At 35.2% G+C, this 18,396-nt stretch overlaps 1 protein-coding gene across 1 annotated transcript in view; it reads left to right on the top strand.

Annotated features, from left to right (window-relative positions):
• The first annotated feature begins 532 nt into the window (after window positions 1–532).
• Window positions 533–18,396, top strand: part of OPA1 (optic atrophy 1 (autosomal dominant)) — a 42,296-nt gene continuing 24,432 nt past the window's right edge. Inside the window, exons 1-17 of the mRNA XM_010001732.1 lie at window positions 533–637; window positions 4,300–4,353; window positions 7,965–8,069; window positions 9,061–9,147; window positions 10,021–10,134; window positions 10,453–10,533; window positions 10,939–11,013; window positions 11,328–11,399; window positions 11,534–11,633; window positions 12,081–12,211; window positions 12,448–12,520; window positions 12,612–12,684; window positions 13,424–13,539; window positions 14,116–14,180; window positions 14,542–14,618; window positions 17,367–17,532; window positions 18,075–18,227. Of these exons, the coding sequence (XP_010000034.1) occupies window positions 611–637; window positions 4,300–4,353; window positions 7,965–8,069; window positions 9,061–9,147; window positions 10,021–10,134; window positions 10,453–10,533; window positions 10,939–11,013; window positions 11,328–11,399; window positions 11,534–11,633; window positions 12,081–12,211; window positions 12,448–12,520; window positions 12,612–12,684; window positions 13,424–13,539; window positions 14,116–14,180; window positions 14,542–14,618; window positions 17,367–17,532; window positions 18,075–18,227 (1,569 nt within the window). The 5' untranslated portion in view covers window positions 533–610. The remainder of the gene's footprint in view (window positions 638–4,299; window positions 4,354–7,964; window positions 8,070–9,060; window positions 9,148–10,020; window positions 10,135–10,452; window positions 10,534–10,938; window positions 11,014–11,327; window positions 11,400–11,533; window positions 11,634–12,080; window positions 12,212–12,447; window positions 12,521–12,611; window positions 12,685–13,423; window positions 13,540–14,115; window positions 14,181–14,541; window positions 14,619–17,366; window positions 17,533–18,074; window positions 18,228–18,396) is intronic.

Raw genomic sequence — 18,396 nt, 5'->3', positions numbered from 1 at the left:
AAGTAGCAGGTAAAACCATCTTCCTATAATCTGTGTGTTGCTGGGAATAAGAACCAAATGAGAACTTTTACGTTTCTGACAAAGTTGAGCCTATTAGCTGTTGTGCCCAACTTCATGTAGGATGTTCAAAATGCTCTTAAAATAAATGCATGGTTAAGTTGTGGGGAAAAAAAATTGCTGACACTGAAGAACTTCTGGTATGAATAATTGAAATGAAATGCTGAAACCTTTTATGATATTTTGAAGCTGGGATAGTTGAATTTTTTGAAGATGTATATGCTTAATCAAAGTTTAATTACAGAATGTAGCTAGATGTTTATTATTCCACCTGGATTTGCAAAATGCATGGTTTTGCTGGCTGATCCCCTGCCAGCCAGCCAGAGATCTCAGTAATCAAACTTGTCTTTTGTTTGAACTGACCCATTCATACCTGTTTTTCATCTGTCTTTGTCATGCCCCTTGGTTTAACTTTGCTCTCCTTACACCCCAAATTTTTCCTTTCCTTTTTATTATAAACTCATGGCAGGGCCTGCTTGGTGAACTCATTCTATTACAACAACAAATCCAGCAGCACGAGGAGGAAGCGCGCAGAGCCGCTGGCCAGTATAACATGGGCTCTTCCCAGCAGAGGCGAAAGGTGATGGCTTAAGGGACAATATGTACTGTATTCCCACTAATCAAGTACTTCAGCATTCTGCATTTGAGCTAGAAAAATTTTAAGTAAATCATGGGCTCAAATAATTGTTGCAGCCAGCTTCTCTGCAGACGTGTAGTCTTGTTGCAGTTTAACAAAGTTGCATTTGAAGCATGGTGTTAAAATCGGAGCAGATACCTTGTGTCACTTTGAAATTGTATGTTTCTATAAAACTGTTACTTAAAGTTGCCTTAAACATGCATTTAAAGAAAGTATGTAAATAAAAATCAAGTCTGTTATGTCTACTACTGCTTGCTTATAGTAGATCTATCTTGTATGACTATAGCTGTCTACAGAAAACATGGCTCTGGCAACATTTTCCCTGCTTTATACTGTCACTGATTTGAAAATTACAGCGGCTTTTCAGAAACGATTTTGCACAGACAATTAAATGCTGCTGTTAATAACAGTTTCTACAGTATATTCTTCAAAGGCATTTCTTTATCTGTTTTCCCTTTTTAAGCACAGTTTATATGGATGTGCTGTGGTTGTTGAACGTCTGCATATCACTTTACTTAATCTAAGCTCTGATAATTTCATTGTTATATGGCTGTGATGAATTGGAAGTGCTTTCTAAATTGGGATATTTTAGTTGTCTAATTTGTTACAACTTGTAATTCTTTACCATCTGGCTTTGTTGGCTGTGTCTGGCTGCTTCTGTGCCCCTCAGAAAAATCTGATTATTCAGTTTTCAACATCTTTGGAATTGACGACTGGATGCAGAACTTAATCTTCTATACATCTGAAGATAACTCCCTAAGGAATATTAACACAGTAACTGTTAATTAAACTTTTAGACATAGTTGCATAGGTGCAGTTTTCTGTCAATAGAAGAAATCACAGTTCTCTGAAACTATAGTAGCATTTCAAGCAAATATTTTACTTCCTTGTTGTATTGTCATTGGTGCAAGTTCTTCTTTGAAAGTTCTTGCTGTCAATGAAATAAGTCATGGCATGCCCTTTTGACAAGGCATAAACTAACCTTGTTTATTTTTTAATTGAGTTGACTTGCTTGCCTGTCTGCTGGAGAACATGATAATTTCATTTCCATTCTTGGAAGTTCTGTTGCCCAATTTACTTGAACATTTTCTATTTTCATTTCATTATTCAATATTAAATCTGCATTAGTTGTACATTGAATAATGCTGTCTCACAATCAGAAGAGGGTATTAAAAACAAAAATGTTATTGTTTCCTGTTAATTACTTTTTTTTCTTCACCTTTTGATAAATATTTAACAATAGAATAGATTGTTCTTGTATAGCTGTACTGTGCATGGCTGCTGTTTACATGCATTTTTGTGGGCCTTGATAATTTCAAGTGTATTTACTGGAAATCATTATATTTCTTCATAGGAATCAGTTTAGGATTATTTACAGTCTAGTTGGAGAATATGCAAAACCAATAACTGTGATTTCAAAGTGACTGAATTTTCACAGAGTCACATACTTCATACAATGTGTGACAAGAGTTGTTGGAAAGCAACCTCTGTGCAAAATGAGTCACTCTGCAAGGAGCTTCTGATAATCTTAGTAAAGAGGCACCTGCACCTTCGTGTGCAGGAACCTTTGATTACAAATGGCCTTAAATTTTTCTCCTAACACTTTATGGTGGCAATGGGTAGAGAAAGGAGGAATCTTAATGTACAAACCATGCTGAACAAATGTTGATGCACATGTATAGAGATATTTTAATACCTGATTTTTTTAACTTTTTGTTAGTAGAAATCACAGATCATAAGTTAGTCATATGTGACTTAGTAGTTCAGATTGTTATGACAGTTTTAGCTTTTATTGGTAACTTGTTTTTTTACCAATAGTATTAATCTAATGGTTAAAATATTCGTTCAAAGCACACCTGAACCAAATGCTGAAGTATATGCATCACTGTAGAGCTGTTTATTGTTTATATAACTTGCCTAATTGTCTTTTTAGAATTAATCATCTAGTGCTAAATAATTATTTTATGCTGATCTTGCAACATGTAGCTGTGTGCAATATTTTTACTGTGTTTAACATGAGTATCCTGTACATAACAGACAGTGCTGGTGTGGTTAGAGGCAACCTGTCTATAAGTGTGTACTTCAGAGGTGCCTCCAGACCCCAGCAGTGCTTTCAGGAGCTGCTTGCTCAACAGCAGAGAGCAGGGAAATCTTAACTGCTTTGAAACTCTGCAGCAGATGGAAGCACTTGGTTTTCCTTCTCTTTCCTTTATTCCTTCTTCTGACTCTGCCCTTCTTTTTTTATTTTTCCCTTGTGCCTCTGAGGTGTTGGAAGTGTGTGTGTATATGTAAATGTTTATTTGCATATAGCACCTTGTGGCTGCATTTATCAAGTGTTGTGTGTGCTAAACTAACTCTGTTTCTAACGCACTTTTGTTATCACTGAATTAATTCACATAAATTAGAAAGAATTAATTTTACAGCACTTCCTCTTTGCTGTTTATGCATAAGAAAATAGTTTGATTCAGAGGGAAGTGTCAGCTTGCATTGCTCTGTAAATTGCAGGCACAATCCTGTATATTACAGGTTTAATAGCTAAATGACATCAATCACTACAAATAACTGGGTTTTTGCTTGTTTAATTTGTAACAACTAGTTTGAAATCACAGTAACTGATTGGTGTCTAAAGAGCTGTCCTCTGCATATTAGATAATATGCTCTTTCTGAAATGCAGCTATCTTGAGTTGTAAATGTCACAAGCTTTATGATATGAGCATTAGTTAAATATTGGAGCTTTTACCTATATCATTATTTCAGTAATTGTTTAGATAATTTTTCAAATTTTAATATTTCAACAATCAACCTTTAGATTTTGTTGTGAGTAAATATTTCAATCATACGGATTTGTATTGCACCTTTTATGCTTTTGTCATTGTGTTACTAAAAGGGGATTGTTTTGAACAGATGTTAATTACAATTTGATGAATGTATTTTAAGAATATTTAACTAAAAATGGCTGTAATTGCCTAATCTGATTTCATTTATGTCTTGAACTTCAAAATGTTTTGTATTATAATATTCTAATTTTTCCAGGTGTTTATCTAATTTAAATAACTGAAAAAAAAAACCTTTCAAGACTGTCCTGGCTAGCTACAATTTATGAGGTTGTGCATGTATGTTTAGTATTATAATTCTGAAAAACAAATATGATATGAGAATTCCCTTAGAGATTCAGAAATACTGAATATTCACCTGAAATTAGTTTCTGTAGCAAGTGTTTTAGTGGTGTATGCCATTAAAATCATGCAGATTTTAATGAGATCCTGAGAGTTTGACCACTGAAATTGCACTTAGGGCAGTGGCCAGAAAACTCTGAGCTCTGTACAGTTTGCTTTTCTCTAAGCCAGATTTTCTAGTCTTGAAGGGTTGATTTTTGCATTTGCATGTACTGGAATTAGGAAATGTTTTTGTTGTGAACATCCAGATACAGATGGAAATTGTAATCAGTGTTAAATCTGGAATGCTAATTGAAGAGTAATACTTGCTTTAAAATGCATGTGACGTTAATTTTCTTCTGTGGAGTGAAACTTTCAGTTTGCTATTTGGTTAATTGCACTGGATACACTAAACAATGTGTTGGTAGCCATGGTTATTTTTCTTTCTAGGTTTCTGACAAAGAGAAGATCGATCAACTTCAAGAGGAACTTTTACGCACTCAGGTAACTTTTTTGAGTTCCTGATGTCTTAGGTAGAGATTTATGTGCATCAGACTCAGATTTACTAGACAAAAGCACACTTGGAATACAAGGTATTGGGCAGAAATGCAGTGCCTCATTTAATCTTTGAGTTGATTAATACAGAGTTAATGGTGTTGGCACAGACCAAAGGTCAGTTCTAGTCTGTTACATAAATACCATGGTGATATTCTAGTTTAATACTTTACTAACATTCTGCAATTCTCTTAATTTCAGTGCTACTAAGTATATCTCTGATACCTCATATCTACGTTAGTGGCACACTTGTTGTCAAAGGAAGTTAGTTTATTAAGGAGTTAAAATTTAATCCCTTAATCTAGGAAACTTTCTAGTAAAGAAACTTTTAAATGCGTTTGCTGAACAAGCATCGAAGGCCCAAGAGGGAACATAAACAACATATGGGATATGTAGAGTGAGATATTCAGATTATAAGAACCAAAGTATCTTTTTCTTTTTTTTTTTTTTTCTTCTATCAGGAAAAATCATTGCAGTGACAATGCTGGAGTTGTATATAAGCTATGCTGTGTTAATCAAAACCTGTTTAGTGAAGCAGTAAGCAGTTCTTTCAATTAAAGCTGTCTCTATGTTTAGTCTATTTGGTATGAAAATTGCTAGGAGCGGATTAACAGCTTTTTGCTCTGTAAATTGCAGGCACAATCCTGTATATTACAGGTTTAATAGCTAAATGACATCAATCACTACAAATAACTGGGTTTTTGCTTGTTTAATTTGTAACAACTAGTTTGAAATCACAGTAACTGATTGGTGTCTAAAGAGCTGTCCTCTGCATATTAGATAATATGCTCTTTCTGAAATGCAGCTATCTTGAGTTGTAAATGTCACAAGCTTTATGATATGAGCATTAGTTAAATATTGGAGCTTTTACCTATATCATTATTTCAGTAATTGTTTAGATAATTTTTCAAATTTTAATATTTCAACAATCAACCTTTAGATTTTGTTGTGAGTAAATATTTCAATCATACGGATTTGTATTGCACCTTTTATGCTTTTGTCATTGTGTTACTAAAAGGGGATTGTTTTGAACAGATGTTAATTACAATTTGATGAATGTATTTTAAGAATATTTAACTAAAAATGGCTGTAATTGCCTAATCTGATTTCATTTATGTCTTGAACTTCAAAATGTTTTGTATTATAATATTCTAATTTTTCCAGGTGTTTATCTAATTTAAATAACTGAAAAAAAAAACCTTTCAAGACTGTCCTGGCTAGCTACAATTTATGAGGTTGTGCATGTATGTTTAGTATTATAATTCTGAAAAACAAATATGATATGAGAATTCCCTTAGAGATTCAGAAATACTGAATATTCACCTGAAATTAGTTTCTGTAGCAAGTGTTTTAGTGGTGTATGCCATTAAAATCATGCAGATTTTAATGAGATCCTGAGAGTTTGACCACTGAAATTGCACTTAGGGCAGTGGCCAGAAAACTCTGAGCTCTGTACAGTTTGCTTTTCTCTAAGCCAGATTTTCTAGTCTTGAAGGGTTGATTTTTGCATTTGCATGTACTGGAATTAGGAAATGTTTTTGTTGTGAACATCCAGATACAGATGGAAATTGTAATCAGTGTTAAATCTGGAATGCTAATTGAAGAGTAATACTTGCTTTAAAATGCATGTGACGTTAATTTTCTTCTGTGGAGTGAAACTTTCAGTTTGCTATTTGGTTAATTGCACTGGATACACTAAACAATGTGTTGGTAGCCATGGTTATTTTTCTTTCTAGGTTTCTGACAAAGAGAAGATCGATCAACTTCAAGAGGAACTTTTACGCACTCAGGTAACTTTTTTGAGTTCCTGATGTCTTAGGTAGAGATTTATGTGCATCAGACTCAGATTTACTAGACAAAAGCACACTTGGAATACAAGGTATTGGGCAGAAATGCAGTGCCTCATTTAATCTTTGAGTTGATTAATACAGAGTTAATGGTGTTGGCACAGACCAAAGGTCAGTTCTAGTCTGTTACATAAATACCATGGTGATATTCTAGTTTAATACTTTACTAACATTCTGCAATTCTCTTAATTTCAGTGCTACTAAGTATATCTCTGATACCTCATATCTACGTTAGTGGCACACTTGTTGTCAAAGGAAGTTAGTTTATTAAGGAGTTACAATTTAATCCCTTAATCTAGGAAACTTTCTAGTAAAGAAACTTTTAAATGCGTTTGCTGAACAAGCATCGAAGGCCCAAGAGGGAACATAAACAACATATGGGATATGTAGAGTGAGATATTCAGATTATAAGAACCAAAGTATCTTTTTCTTTTTTTTTTTTTTTCTTCTATCAGGAAAAATCATTGCAGTGACAATGCTGGAGTTGTATATAAGCTATGCTGTGTTAATCAAAACCTGTTTAGTGAAGCAGTAAGCAGTTCTTTCAATTAAAGCTGTCTCTCTCTATGTTTAGTCTAGTTTTTTTTTTTTTTCTTCTATCAGGAAAAATCATTGCAGTGACAATGCTGGAGTTGTATATAAGCTATGCTGTGTTAATCAAAACCTGTTTAGTGAAGCAGTAAGCAGTTCTTTCAATTAAAGCTGTCTCTATGTTTAGTCTATTTGGTATGAAAATTGCTAGGAGCGGATTAACAGCTTTTTCTCTGCCCTCTCTTTGGGATTTAAGAGAATATCTAATCCTTTTAAGAAGCTGAAGGGGATGGTGGTGTTCAGAGTGATGTCCTTTTTTAAAAAAAGATAAAAGATAATTTGAATAATGCAGCCATTGGTAGGATTTTTTTTAATGCACATTTCTGAAAAAAACATTGCTTCACAAAACTGAAGCCACTTTGAGTTTCTGAAGATCTTCCATCTGATTCAGTTATTGCAATTTCATACAATCTGAGAGAAGATGTGTTTTTGCAAGTTTTCAGTATTTCTTCTTGTTACTTGTGTTTAAAGAGAAGCCTTCTTCATTAGCTGGCAGGAAAGGAAAAGATCTCCAGATTAGCTTTATGATCACTCCTTTTCAAACTGGTCTTTTAAAAATGCATGACTTAACTTCAGAGGACCCAGTTCAGTAGAAGACATTTGGAAGGCCCATTTTTAAATACAAATTTGTATATGTAGTTAATAGATACATGTTACTTTGTTTCCCTTACATAAAACTTATGCTTACAACCTGATAACATTAAAATAGTAACAAATCTAGTACTGTCTATGAAGGACACAAGTATATACAAGCATGAGCTATTTAAAAACAAAGTAAAAAAATAACATGATTTTTATGTTCTCTGAAATTTGTTCTTGAATTCAGCAGCTAATCTAAGAATTCCCTTCATCAGCTCAATGAGGAGCATGGCCAGCTCTTCTGAGGGTAGATTTCATAATATTGGGCAGTACAGTGTGCAGCTGCAGATCTGATTTACAAAGAAATAATAAATTCTTTGAAGAAAAAGCATTGAGTAGTGTTGGGGGTGGGCAGAATCTAAGTGTTCTCTCAATTGACTTGTATTTTTAATAAACCTCTGTATTTTTCAGAGGTAAAACTTTGCCTGTGTGAGTGTGCTACTTCTTTAATTACATGAGTGTCTTTATACTGCTGTTTTGTAGCTCAAATACCAAAGAATGCTCGAGCGACTAGAGAAGGAGAACAAAGAATTAAGAAAATTGGTACTGCAAAGAGATGAGAAGGGAATTCATCAGAGGAAGTTAAAGGTACTTATGTGTTACAAGTTATCATAGAAATATAATTATGCTGTATTTTTCCATGATGCTATTCTAAATTGTATTTTTTAATTCATATATGAACTTGTAACATTTGTTATATCTATACAAATACATGGACATGTTAAGGCTTTTATACATCCTTTTCTTTTTAACTATATAACCTTGAAAATGGCTTCAGTTGAAGAGCACAAATAGGTTACCAGGTCTAATTAAATAACTTACTGAAGTAAGTAGAAAATGTGGGTTGGGTTTTTTATGTAGCTTTGCTATTTGCTAATAAATATGCTTCCAGCTCTTCTTACAAACACAGTCTGATTGATACCTTTGTGCTTTTTCATGAGTCTTAAGGAGCTTGGTAAGAATATAGTTACAAAGTTAGGAAATATCTTTCAATGGCCCTATATAAATCCAGAGAGATTGAACTAAATGTGCTTTTGCTTTTGTCTGCCAACATCTTGAGCATTCCAAAACCACATTTTCTGCCTCTCTTTGCATCACTTGCTGACCAGTATGCATCTTCCTCTTTCCTCTGGGAACTGGAAGATAAGGAATTCTTATTTGTACAGAATGAGGTTGATAGCACTATACCATTGTTAATGCTTACGCTTCATCAAGCTGAAAATGTGAGTTTGGATGCTTAATGCAAGAAACTTAATTCAGCTTTTTTGAGACTGTCAAGTCTGGGTGCTGCTCTTCTCTGATGCTGTATGTAAGAGCTCTAGGTTTGCTCCTTCAGCAAAATGCATCTGCAGCTGTAGTATTTTTATCCACAGAAGGCAAGGAATTACTGGACTTGGTATTGTACTTCATAAAGAAGAAATCTGTGCTGCAGTGTGGATAGTTTAGGTTTCAAACCATTGGGAGAGAATAAACACACTTTTTCAGATTAGTTTACAAAATATACAGATGAAGTAGCCTGAAAACCAGTCTTTGTTTTTTTTCAATTGGCTGTCATTTCTCCCTGTGTTTTTTTTGGTAGAAATCTTTGATTGATATGTATTCTGAGGTACTCGACATCCTGTCTGATTACGATGCCAGTTATAACACTCAAGACCACCTACCTCGAGTAAGTAGATAAAAAATTCCATGTATTTTACTGAAACACCAGTTTCTAGTTGAATAGAAAATTGAAATAAATAGCAGAATAATCCAGAGCTAGTGCTCTGAAATTTATATGCAATGTTTCAAATGCAACAAGATAATTTTGAGAATAATCCATGTAACTATGTCAGGTCTGTCTCGCTTCATAGATAAAATCCTATCTAGATCCAGATTTTTCATATCAGCCTTTCATTTTAAAGGGTTTCAGACAGGGCAGCCTTCTTAGCATTGTAGAATGACTCATTTCCCAATGTATAGCTGTGGAGTTGAGAAGGTAAGGTGACCTGGCTGAGTCCCCACAGTAGTGCTGCTGTCGGAGGGAGGAGCAAAAGAAGGGATTTGGCTACCCTGACTCTTGGTGTAGAGGAGAGACAGGAATGTTTTCTGCTTGCACAATCACCTGTAGCAATGGTGGCTTCTTTAGGAAGCTGGTAAGATGGGGAAATGACAGCAACTACATCAGAATTCGGCCTTCTCCAGGTAGAAGCAACATCTACCAGACCAACAGTCCTCAGTGTTTTGTCTGATGAGAGGATTTTCTTCAAGGAGAGAAGAACTGCCTGCCACAAGAACAGCAAGCCTTTCCTTGTCTTCAAGAGGTGGTCTGGCAGGTTAGGCCCATAGGGTGCTTTTGGACTGTGCTGTCTTAAGCACGAGTCAATTTTTGCATGACTCCAAGTTAGTATTTCTTCAAGTATTCCGTATTTAAACAAATGCATTTGTTGTCAAACAAAATACAGCTGGTGCTGATGCAGATTAATGTCTTTCTAGTCAGATTCTGTATAAGCTTCCAAAATGTCCTACTGAAAGTCAATGGTTATTTAAACTTTCCCTTAAGGTGGTGGTGGTTGGAGATCAAAGTGCAGGAAAAACCAGTGTGCTAGAAATGATTGCCCAGGCCCGCATATTCCCTCGAGGGTCTGGAGAGATGATGACACGTTCCCCTGTTAAGGTAAGAAACTTCATAATCTGAATCAGCAATTGCAGTATTGTTTTCCTCTAATTATGCCATTAATTGAACTATACATGAACATTTGTTTATAAAATGGCCTCTATACAAGTGAGTTGTTGCAGTCAATGACAGCTTCTGCAAGCCTGTATATGGTCCATATATACTGTCAGAGTAATAGTAGTTCCTACTGCAAGGAGTATTGTGCCAAATAAGCATTACACATAGTTGTATGTCTGCCGATTAAGTGTACATATGCTATGTGCTTCTCATGTTTCTTTGCTTAGATTTACTTTCTCATATGAGGCTTTTACCCTTTAGGTAACCCTTAGTGAAGGTCCCCACCACGTGGCTTTGTTCAAAGACAGCTCTCGGGAGTTTGATCTGACCAAGGAAGAGGATGTAAGTATAAAGAAGAGTCTGAAAGTGAATATGACTTTTATTAATTCTTTGAAAAAAATGTGTCTTTGTGAGCTATTAACTCCTGTTTAATCAGAGTTAAACATGTTTAGTGTGGCAAGGCATTATATTCTTTACTAAATTGTCTCTTAGTGTGGTTTTTGGCTGGCACTGAAGTGAGTAAAATGTAAGAGGAGCTCTTGTGTCAGGCCTTTTTTCGGAGTATGCAGGGGTCTGCAGGCAATCTCATTTAGTGCCAATTTATCAGACTTAGTTATTCAACATGCATTTGAAACAGTATTTATAAACAGAGATCTTAACCCCAAAGTTAACTTCTTTGCTTGTGTTGGTGACTTTTTCTTCTATCATGATTATAAGGAGTTTGATATTTTGTTTTTCTTAAAACAGCTGGCAGCTCTGAGAAATGAAATAGAAATCAGAATGAGAAACAGTGTGAAGGAGGGGTGCACTGTTAGTACTGAGGTAAGACTTGTCTAATATTTAGTGGCAAATATCTGTACATGTGTATCTTTTGTAAATACTGTTCAGAGACTGTGGTGAATCCAGTTTGTGTATCTTAATATTTGGCATTATACAAAGTGTATTTGGACTGTTAAAATCAGTTCTATATCACAGTCATGCATATAAAATTGGACTTCCCATGTAAAAAAATTGCTGGTTTCAAGCATATGTGTGTGTAAATATACATTTATATAACTTTATATATGTGTTTGTGTGTGTAATTACATGTAATGTAGGTATGTGTATAAACCTTTAACTTCAATTTTACTTCACAGACCATCTCCTTAAGTGTGAAAGGTCCTGGTTTGCAGAGAATGGTATTGGTTGATTTACCTGGAGTCATTAGTGTAAGTATGCAATAAAACCAAATATTTAAGAAGTGTAAACAAGATGGTGTTGTTAGTGACATTTGCTTTTGTTTTTCTATTTTACATCTTTCTATTCTTTTTTTTTTCTTTTAAATGTGTATCTCCATATAAAGACTGTGACGTCAGGTATGGCTCCAGATACTAAGGAAACAATCTTTAGCATCAGCAAGGCCTACATGCAGAATCCTAATGCCATCATTCTTTGTATTCAAGGTAATATGAGTCTAGATAGTTGTCCAACTGGCAGGATTTTTTAAAATATTAACTGTGAATCTCTCCTGATTATATTTTGTTTCCATTTGTGGTAATTGGTTTAGTGTAGAAAGGGCATGCTGTGGAATTTCTGTCATTTAGTTAAGGGACCTTTGGTGTCCATGGCAAAAAGCAACTTTTTGATAAGAATTGTTTATCATTAAAGAATGGTGGTCATAAAATGTCAAGATTTCTTAATGTGTTTTTGAAAGCAACAGACAGCAATAGTTTAATATTTTGAGCAAGCTAATACTTGGTCAAAGCTTACACAACTACAACTAACTAATTTGTGTGATTTTACTGTTTTTAAGTTGTAACATGAAACTTACTTGGTGCCTACTGTAGATTCAGTACCTGCTGTTAGATTATATTGTCCCTAAAATTTAACTTTGGTTTTGTTTATTTTAGATGGATCTGTGGATGCAGAACGCAGTATTGTCACAGACTTAGTTAGCCAAATGGATCCTCAAGGAAAACGGACGATTTTTGTGTTGACTAAAGTTGATCTTGCTGAGAAAAATGTGGCTAGCCCAAGCAGGGTGAGTTGAAACTAATTTCTCATTGTGATGGCTCAAGTGACACATGGAAAAATATTGAGATGCTGTCAGAAATATTGGAGCTCATTTACCTGTAGAACTTGTAGTCCCACAGCAAACTGCTTCTTCTAGTAGTCTGTGCATAGATACAATTAAATCTGGGGTTTAAACTGTTCTGAAGGAAAGAATGTCTCTGTGCAAAGTTAACCACATTTTTTTTTAATCCTTTATTTTCATAGATCCAGCAAATAATTGAAGGCAAACTCTTCCCAATGAAAGCTTTGGGTTATTTTGCAGTTGTTACTGGAAAAGGTAAAAAGAGCTCTGGCTCTGCTTATTTGCTCCTTGATTGCAGAGAAAACTGTCTAAATGGAACTGTTGCAGCACTCTGTTCTTTCTCCAGGAAACAGCAGTGAAAGTATTGAATCTATTAAAGAATATGAAGAGGAATTCTTTCAAAATTCAAAGCTGTTAAAGTAAGTTGCTATTTTAATATTTATTTTTTTTTACTAAAATGAGCCTGTGCTGGTAAATGCCAGCATCATTTTTTCTTGTTGAACTTAAAGGTTTGAATTTTGGAAGCAGTACTTTACATTCAATCTGAAGTGAAATCTCTTGCTGAGGTGACAGAATTGGCTGGGTTTTTTAGTGCTTGCTGTAAGTCAGTGGAGAAAGGCAGGCATCTTCAATTGATTCCACTGCAGTTCTGAGCCTCTCTTAAGAGGTTTCTGTGTCTTCCCCTTGACTCTAAAAGAATTATGTTTCTAACCTGTGTTTAGGCACTTGAAACAGCTGGGAGGAGTGAATCTAGCCCAAATACTAGTTGTAGTGCCTCTGAATATTCATTGTCTTGGTGTGACAACGTTGTATTCAGAGGGTTAGCTTGTGTGTTCTGCTAAAATTCATTGAGCAGAATTTTGATTTCACAGGTTTGTATTTCTCAGGAAGTAACTTCATGGTCTTTGGGACTGCAGTACCTGCAGTGCAATCTCTAGGGTAAAAATTGACTTGTGGTGTTTCTGTTTGGTTGTTTTGTTTTTCCTTGCTTTGATTATCTGCATGGAAAATTTTGGAGGAATAGACTGGAATGTGGGTTAGGTGCACATTGGCACATTATTTGTTACAAAAAGCAAAGCTTTATTTTGTGGTAGGAAAATGGGGCCAAAGAGCATGGGTATGCAGAGAAGAATTTCCTCTAGCTGTCTTTCTGTACAGGACATACATGCTGAAGGCACACCAGGTAACAACAAAGAACTTAAGTCTTGCTGTGTCAGATTGCTTTTGGAAAATGGTGAGAGAGTCTGTGGAGCAGCAAGCAGATGCTTTTAAAGGTAAACAACTTTTCAAAAACCAAGTGAAATAGCAACTGGCTGTTAAACAGTTCTATATATGTGTATATAATATTGCCAGCATGCTTGGGCAGTTGTGTTTTATGTTTTATACAGTCACCATTTATCATGAACTGGTAATTGCCCCAATTAATCTTTACAAAAACTCATTACAAAATAATTCATGGTATGAAAGACCCACTTGCTCTAAAAGCCAAAGGAATAAGTAAGTATGAAGGAAAAAATAAGGGTTTTTTTTGTGGACAAAACACAGTTCTTCCACTGGATTCAGATGTTGTTTAAAATTAATTAAGATCTGATCAGCCAGAGCAGAACTGACAGCTGGAAGTTGAATGTCTCTTTTTCCTCTAATTTTTTTAAATGCATGAGTCCTGCTGTTTGCAAGCAGAATATTTGAGCATAGACAGCAAAAACTTTTGCTCATTTCCAGAGGCATTTCCTGGAGGGTTTGTCATAAGCAAGATTTGTGTCAATTTTAGGAGCTGCTAAACTTTTAAGATAGCCACGAAGGGCATATAGACAATTTTAAAAATAAGGTGTTTTTTCTGATTTTTACAGCCACACGTTTCAATCTTGAGACTGAATGGAAGAACAACTACCCCCGGTTGCGAGAGCTTGACAGGGTAAGTTACACTGGTGCTTTAACTTGTGTGCTACAGGGTGTTGGAGATTTTGGATTCAAGTTTATGCCATTTTATCTTGCTTGTAGAGATTTCTTAGAGTTAACGTAAAGTACTGACATTTTAAAGTGTGAGGACAGTGTAAATTGTTCTAGGCAAAAGAAATACTGAGCTCTCTTTTACACATTACTGTGCTTCAAAACTGTGATACTCCCATATTAACAAGTCCTTCACTCTTCATGTTAGCTGACCTGACTTGCCCACAGGAATAGGCCAGTGTTTGAAAAAGGTTTTGTTTTTTACTCTTTGTGTGGAAACATGATGAAACTATGCTTATTATTTCATATTTTTTCCTTTTGTATAGAATGAATTGTTTGAAAAAGCAAAGAATGAGATTCTTGATGAAGTCATAAGTTTGACTCAGGTCACACCAAAACACTGGTATGGTAATTTTTTTTTCCTTTTTTATTAACCAGTAGAAACTTGCCTTTAAGGTAGAAAGTTGTAGTAAACAAAATTATCAAATATAAGCAGGGAACTGGGGTTTTTTTATGGATTGTGTATTTTGTCCTTTGTGGCAGTAGTCTGTTTATAGTTCTGAATCAGCAAATACTTGTATAATCTTTGACAAAAATTATAGTATGTTTGTGTGTTATTCTGTTTTTATACAATATAATGGGCAATAGATATTCCTCAAATTAAAAGCAGCAGTCACAATAAAATTTTTTTATAGATATTCATTTGAAATATGAATCAGGAATTCCTTTAACTTGATGTTTGGGGATTTTTATTGTGCATATCAACATATGTGACCTCAGAAAAGAGTTTTATATGTCTGTGAATCAGAGGTTTGGAAGTTGGAAAAATATGTAATTCCTGGCTGTAAAAAGAACTGATCTGGATGTTTGAGGATTTCATCCTACATGTGGTTCTCCTTGCTAGCCTCAATGAGGCAGCACTGTTCTACCCTGCTCTGCTTCTTTCTAGGCAGACATAGGATTGAGAGAGAGAGCCTGCTTAGCCAAGGGCTTTGAGCAGTGGAGCATAGGAAAAGCACTGCATAGGAAAGCCACTGTAGATGCAGACTGAGAGGAGAATAATCAATGTAAAGGACTACTCTGACAGCCTGTACTACTGAGAACCACAAAAATAGATTCCTTTAATGCATTTGTCTTCTGCGACCTGGATTGAACCTTTACGTGCTCATAGATTAAAAACCAAGATACAATGTCTGTTTCTCAGTTGTGTTAGAATTAATGACATGGATTTGTTCAGAGAAAGTGTTGTAGGCCTTGTATCAGTTGAAGTTATGTTCTAGTCCTAACGTAGTGCAGCTTTGCCATCTTGGTGCTTGCTGCTGTTTGCTGTGTAATAGATGCTGAGGTGCCCTGACCCATGCCTAGTCTGCTTCAATTTTTGTTGTGGATTGGGTGGAGGCATAACAGGAATGTTTCTGTATGTTTCTTTTGAAAGTTAAGATGTACTGATAGTACTAGTTTTATAACACTTAATAAGCTATAAAGTAGAATTGGAAACTTAAGTGATGAAAAAGTGGTTCTCTTAGCCATTTTATGTAGCCTAAAAACAGCAGGATATTTGATGAATACAAATGTTTCTATCCTGTTAAAATTTCCATTCCTTCCAATTAAGTTTGATTGGATTAAGCAAAGCAAAAGTCTATTTTAATTGATATGTCAGTAAAGAAGGAATGAGATTGCATTTGTTCTTAATTGTGCCCTTCTCCTACAATGCATGTGTAAGTGGTAAAATCCATAACAGACTATTTCCAGCACACCCTGTAAATGAAATTAATTTGCTACATCCCCAGTTCTTTAAGGGTGATAAAAAATAATCAATAATTGATCTTTAATTGAACCCTGTCCAAAACATCCTATTTTAAAGCTTTTTAAGAAAAATATTTTTTACTGGTAGGAAATTTTTTTTTTATTTATAGCGGATTATTTCAGCATTTAAATGCTTGAGTTCCTTTTAATTTTTTATAAATACTTTTATTACCCTAAGTATGCAAAAAATCTCTTCCAACAGTAGAAAAACTAGTGGCTTTGATCCCTGTTTATACTGGTATGTTGGAAGGACAGCTTCAAAATCTTTAAGGATGCTTTAAACACACAAGGCATTTTCAGTTATGTCATTGTTGAAATGGGGGGAGTGGTATTTATGAGAAGTTCTTCAGTCTTTGTCCACAGATGGTCCATTCAGAGTAGGGACATTATTAAGGATGAGATTTGTGTCCTGAATTTCAGCCTGTTTGGAAGAAAAGGGCTTGAGTGAATCTGATAGTCTTGTACCACCAAAAAAAAAGGCAGGTTTTATTCTTCAGCTCTTAGCTCTCACCATTCTACCAAGCATGGCATTCACAAGACCTGTTGGTAAGCTGGTTTAGCTCCTGAGCTAGTGTAAAACTAACCTGCAAGAAACACACAACCTGTACTTGGAGACTGTGGCAAGAGCAGAAGGAGCGTGGCTGCCTCTGGCTACTGGCTGCAGGTGACCCTGGCTCAGCTGAGTTGTGTCACTGCAGCTGCAAACTTCCCTGAGAAAGTTTACTGTAATTTTAAAAGGTTAAAGTTAAACATTGTTACTTCTTGAAATGCATCATAAATAGGAAAGTGGTGCTTAGTGTTATAGTGATATGAGACACATTCATAAGTATCAGTATATATTTTGGTAGAGGGTTGGGCTTCTCAGCTTGTTTCATTGTTTATCAAATCTGGGAACAAAGAAAATCCCAGGTGGAAAACTACAGCACATTTGAACAAACAAATCAGAATACTACAGAAGCAAAACCCACATGCTTTTTTTGAGATTCGGGACTTTTTACTCAAATCATTTCACTGCTTTACAGTCTCCCCCCTTGTCATTCCCTCACCTGCCATGCATCTGCACACACAGCTCTGTGTGCTTATACCAGTGTAAGGAACTGCTGTGCAGTGGCAGCCAGAAGAGATGTAGAGGCCAACTTCCAAAGCTTGCTTTGCTGCTGAAAACGTTGTGTACTTATGTCCTTAGTTCCAAGCAGATTTTGATTGAAGTTGTGTCCTGATGCTAAGGAGCATTTCCCTGTGTTATGTGGTCTTGTTTTCTTCATGTTTCTTACAAATTGGATACATACATGTTAAAAACATTTCTGTTGAAAGCTATCCTATGTATTACAACTTCCATTTTTAGGGAGGAGATTCTTCAGAAGACTTTATGGGAAAGGGTATCTACTCATGTGATTGAGAATATCTACCTTCCAGCAGCACAAACTATGAACTCAGGGACATTTAACACCACTGTGGACATCAAACTGAAGCAGTGGACTGACAAGCAACTGCCTAATAAAGCAGTAGAGGTGAGAATTTAGTTACTTTAAAAAATTTAAATAATGTAAAAGTAAATGTGCAAAACCTGTTGAAATAAAAGCATAGCTCCTTAAATGTATGGGAATGGTTTGAAGGGTTGACTACAGTTCTTCTCATCAGCTTACATGTCAGAAAAGGCTAGTAATATCTTAATATTGAGAAGCATATAAAGCAGAAACGTATTTTGGTCTTCTAGTGAATTTTCCCTATTAAAGACCAAAAAAACCCTACTCTTAAAAGGTTAAAGCCTTCAGGCTTGGTATATTGATATTTAATAGATTTATGCAAGTTTAACAGAATTCCACTTGCTACAACATAGCAAATCAAAGTTTAGTGTTGATTTTAAATGGATAAGGATAACAGATAAGGCAGCAGAGGAAAAGTTGGTGACTTACTCTTATACTTGTATGTTGTTTTCAAAAAGTAGGCAAATTTTCATACTTGCTAGAACTGTCATAAATATTCCTTTACCAGCTGGTGCACGAATGGTGTAACAGTCCATTTCAGCAGTCATTGTTTGCTGATTTTCTAGGTAGCATGGGAGACTTTGCAAGAAGAATTTTCCCGTTTCATGACAGAAAAAAAAGGAAAAGAGCATGATGATATCTTTGATAAATTGAAACAAGCTGTCAAAGAAGAAAGTATAAAGCGACATAAATGGAACGAGAGAGCAGAGGATAGCCTGGTATAATGTAGTGGGTTTTTTGCTTTGTTGACTAAGTGCTGTAGAAATCTTTTTCCAGAAATTGCATCTTGAGTGGGTTTTTTTGTATTCTTTTAATATAATCATAAAATGACAGGGAGATGTGTCCATCTCTCATTTTTTTATCTAATGTTTTAATTCAGTGTTTCTC

This window comes from Chaetura pelagica, unplaced genomic scaffold (assembly GCF_000747805.2).
Source record: "Chaetura pelagica isolate M959 unplaced genomic scaffold, ChaPel_1.0 scaffold807, whole genome shotgun sequence".
NCBI classification, from domain to species: domain Eukaryota; kingdom Metazoa; phylum Chordata; class Aves; order Apodiformes; family Apodidae; genus Chaetura; species Chaetura pelagica.
The sequence above is the reverse complement of the archived record's forward strand: the minus strand, read 5'-3'. Positions and strand labels throughout refer to the sequence as shown.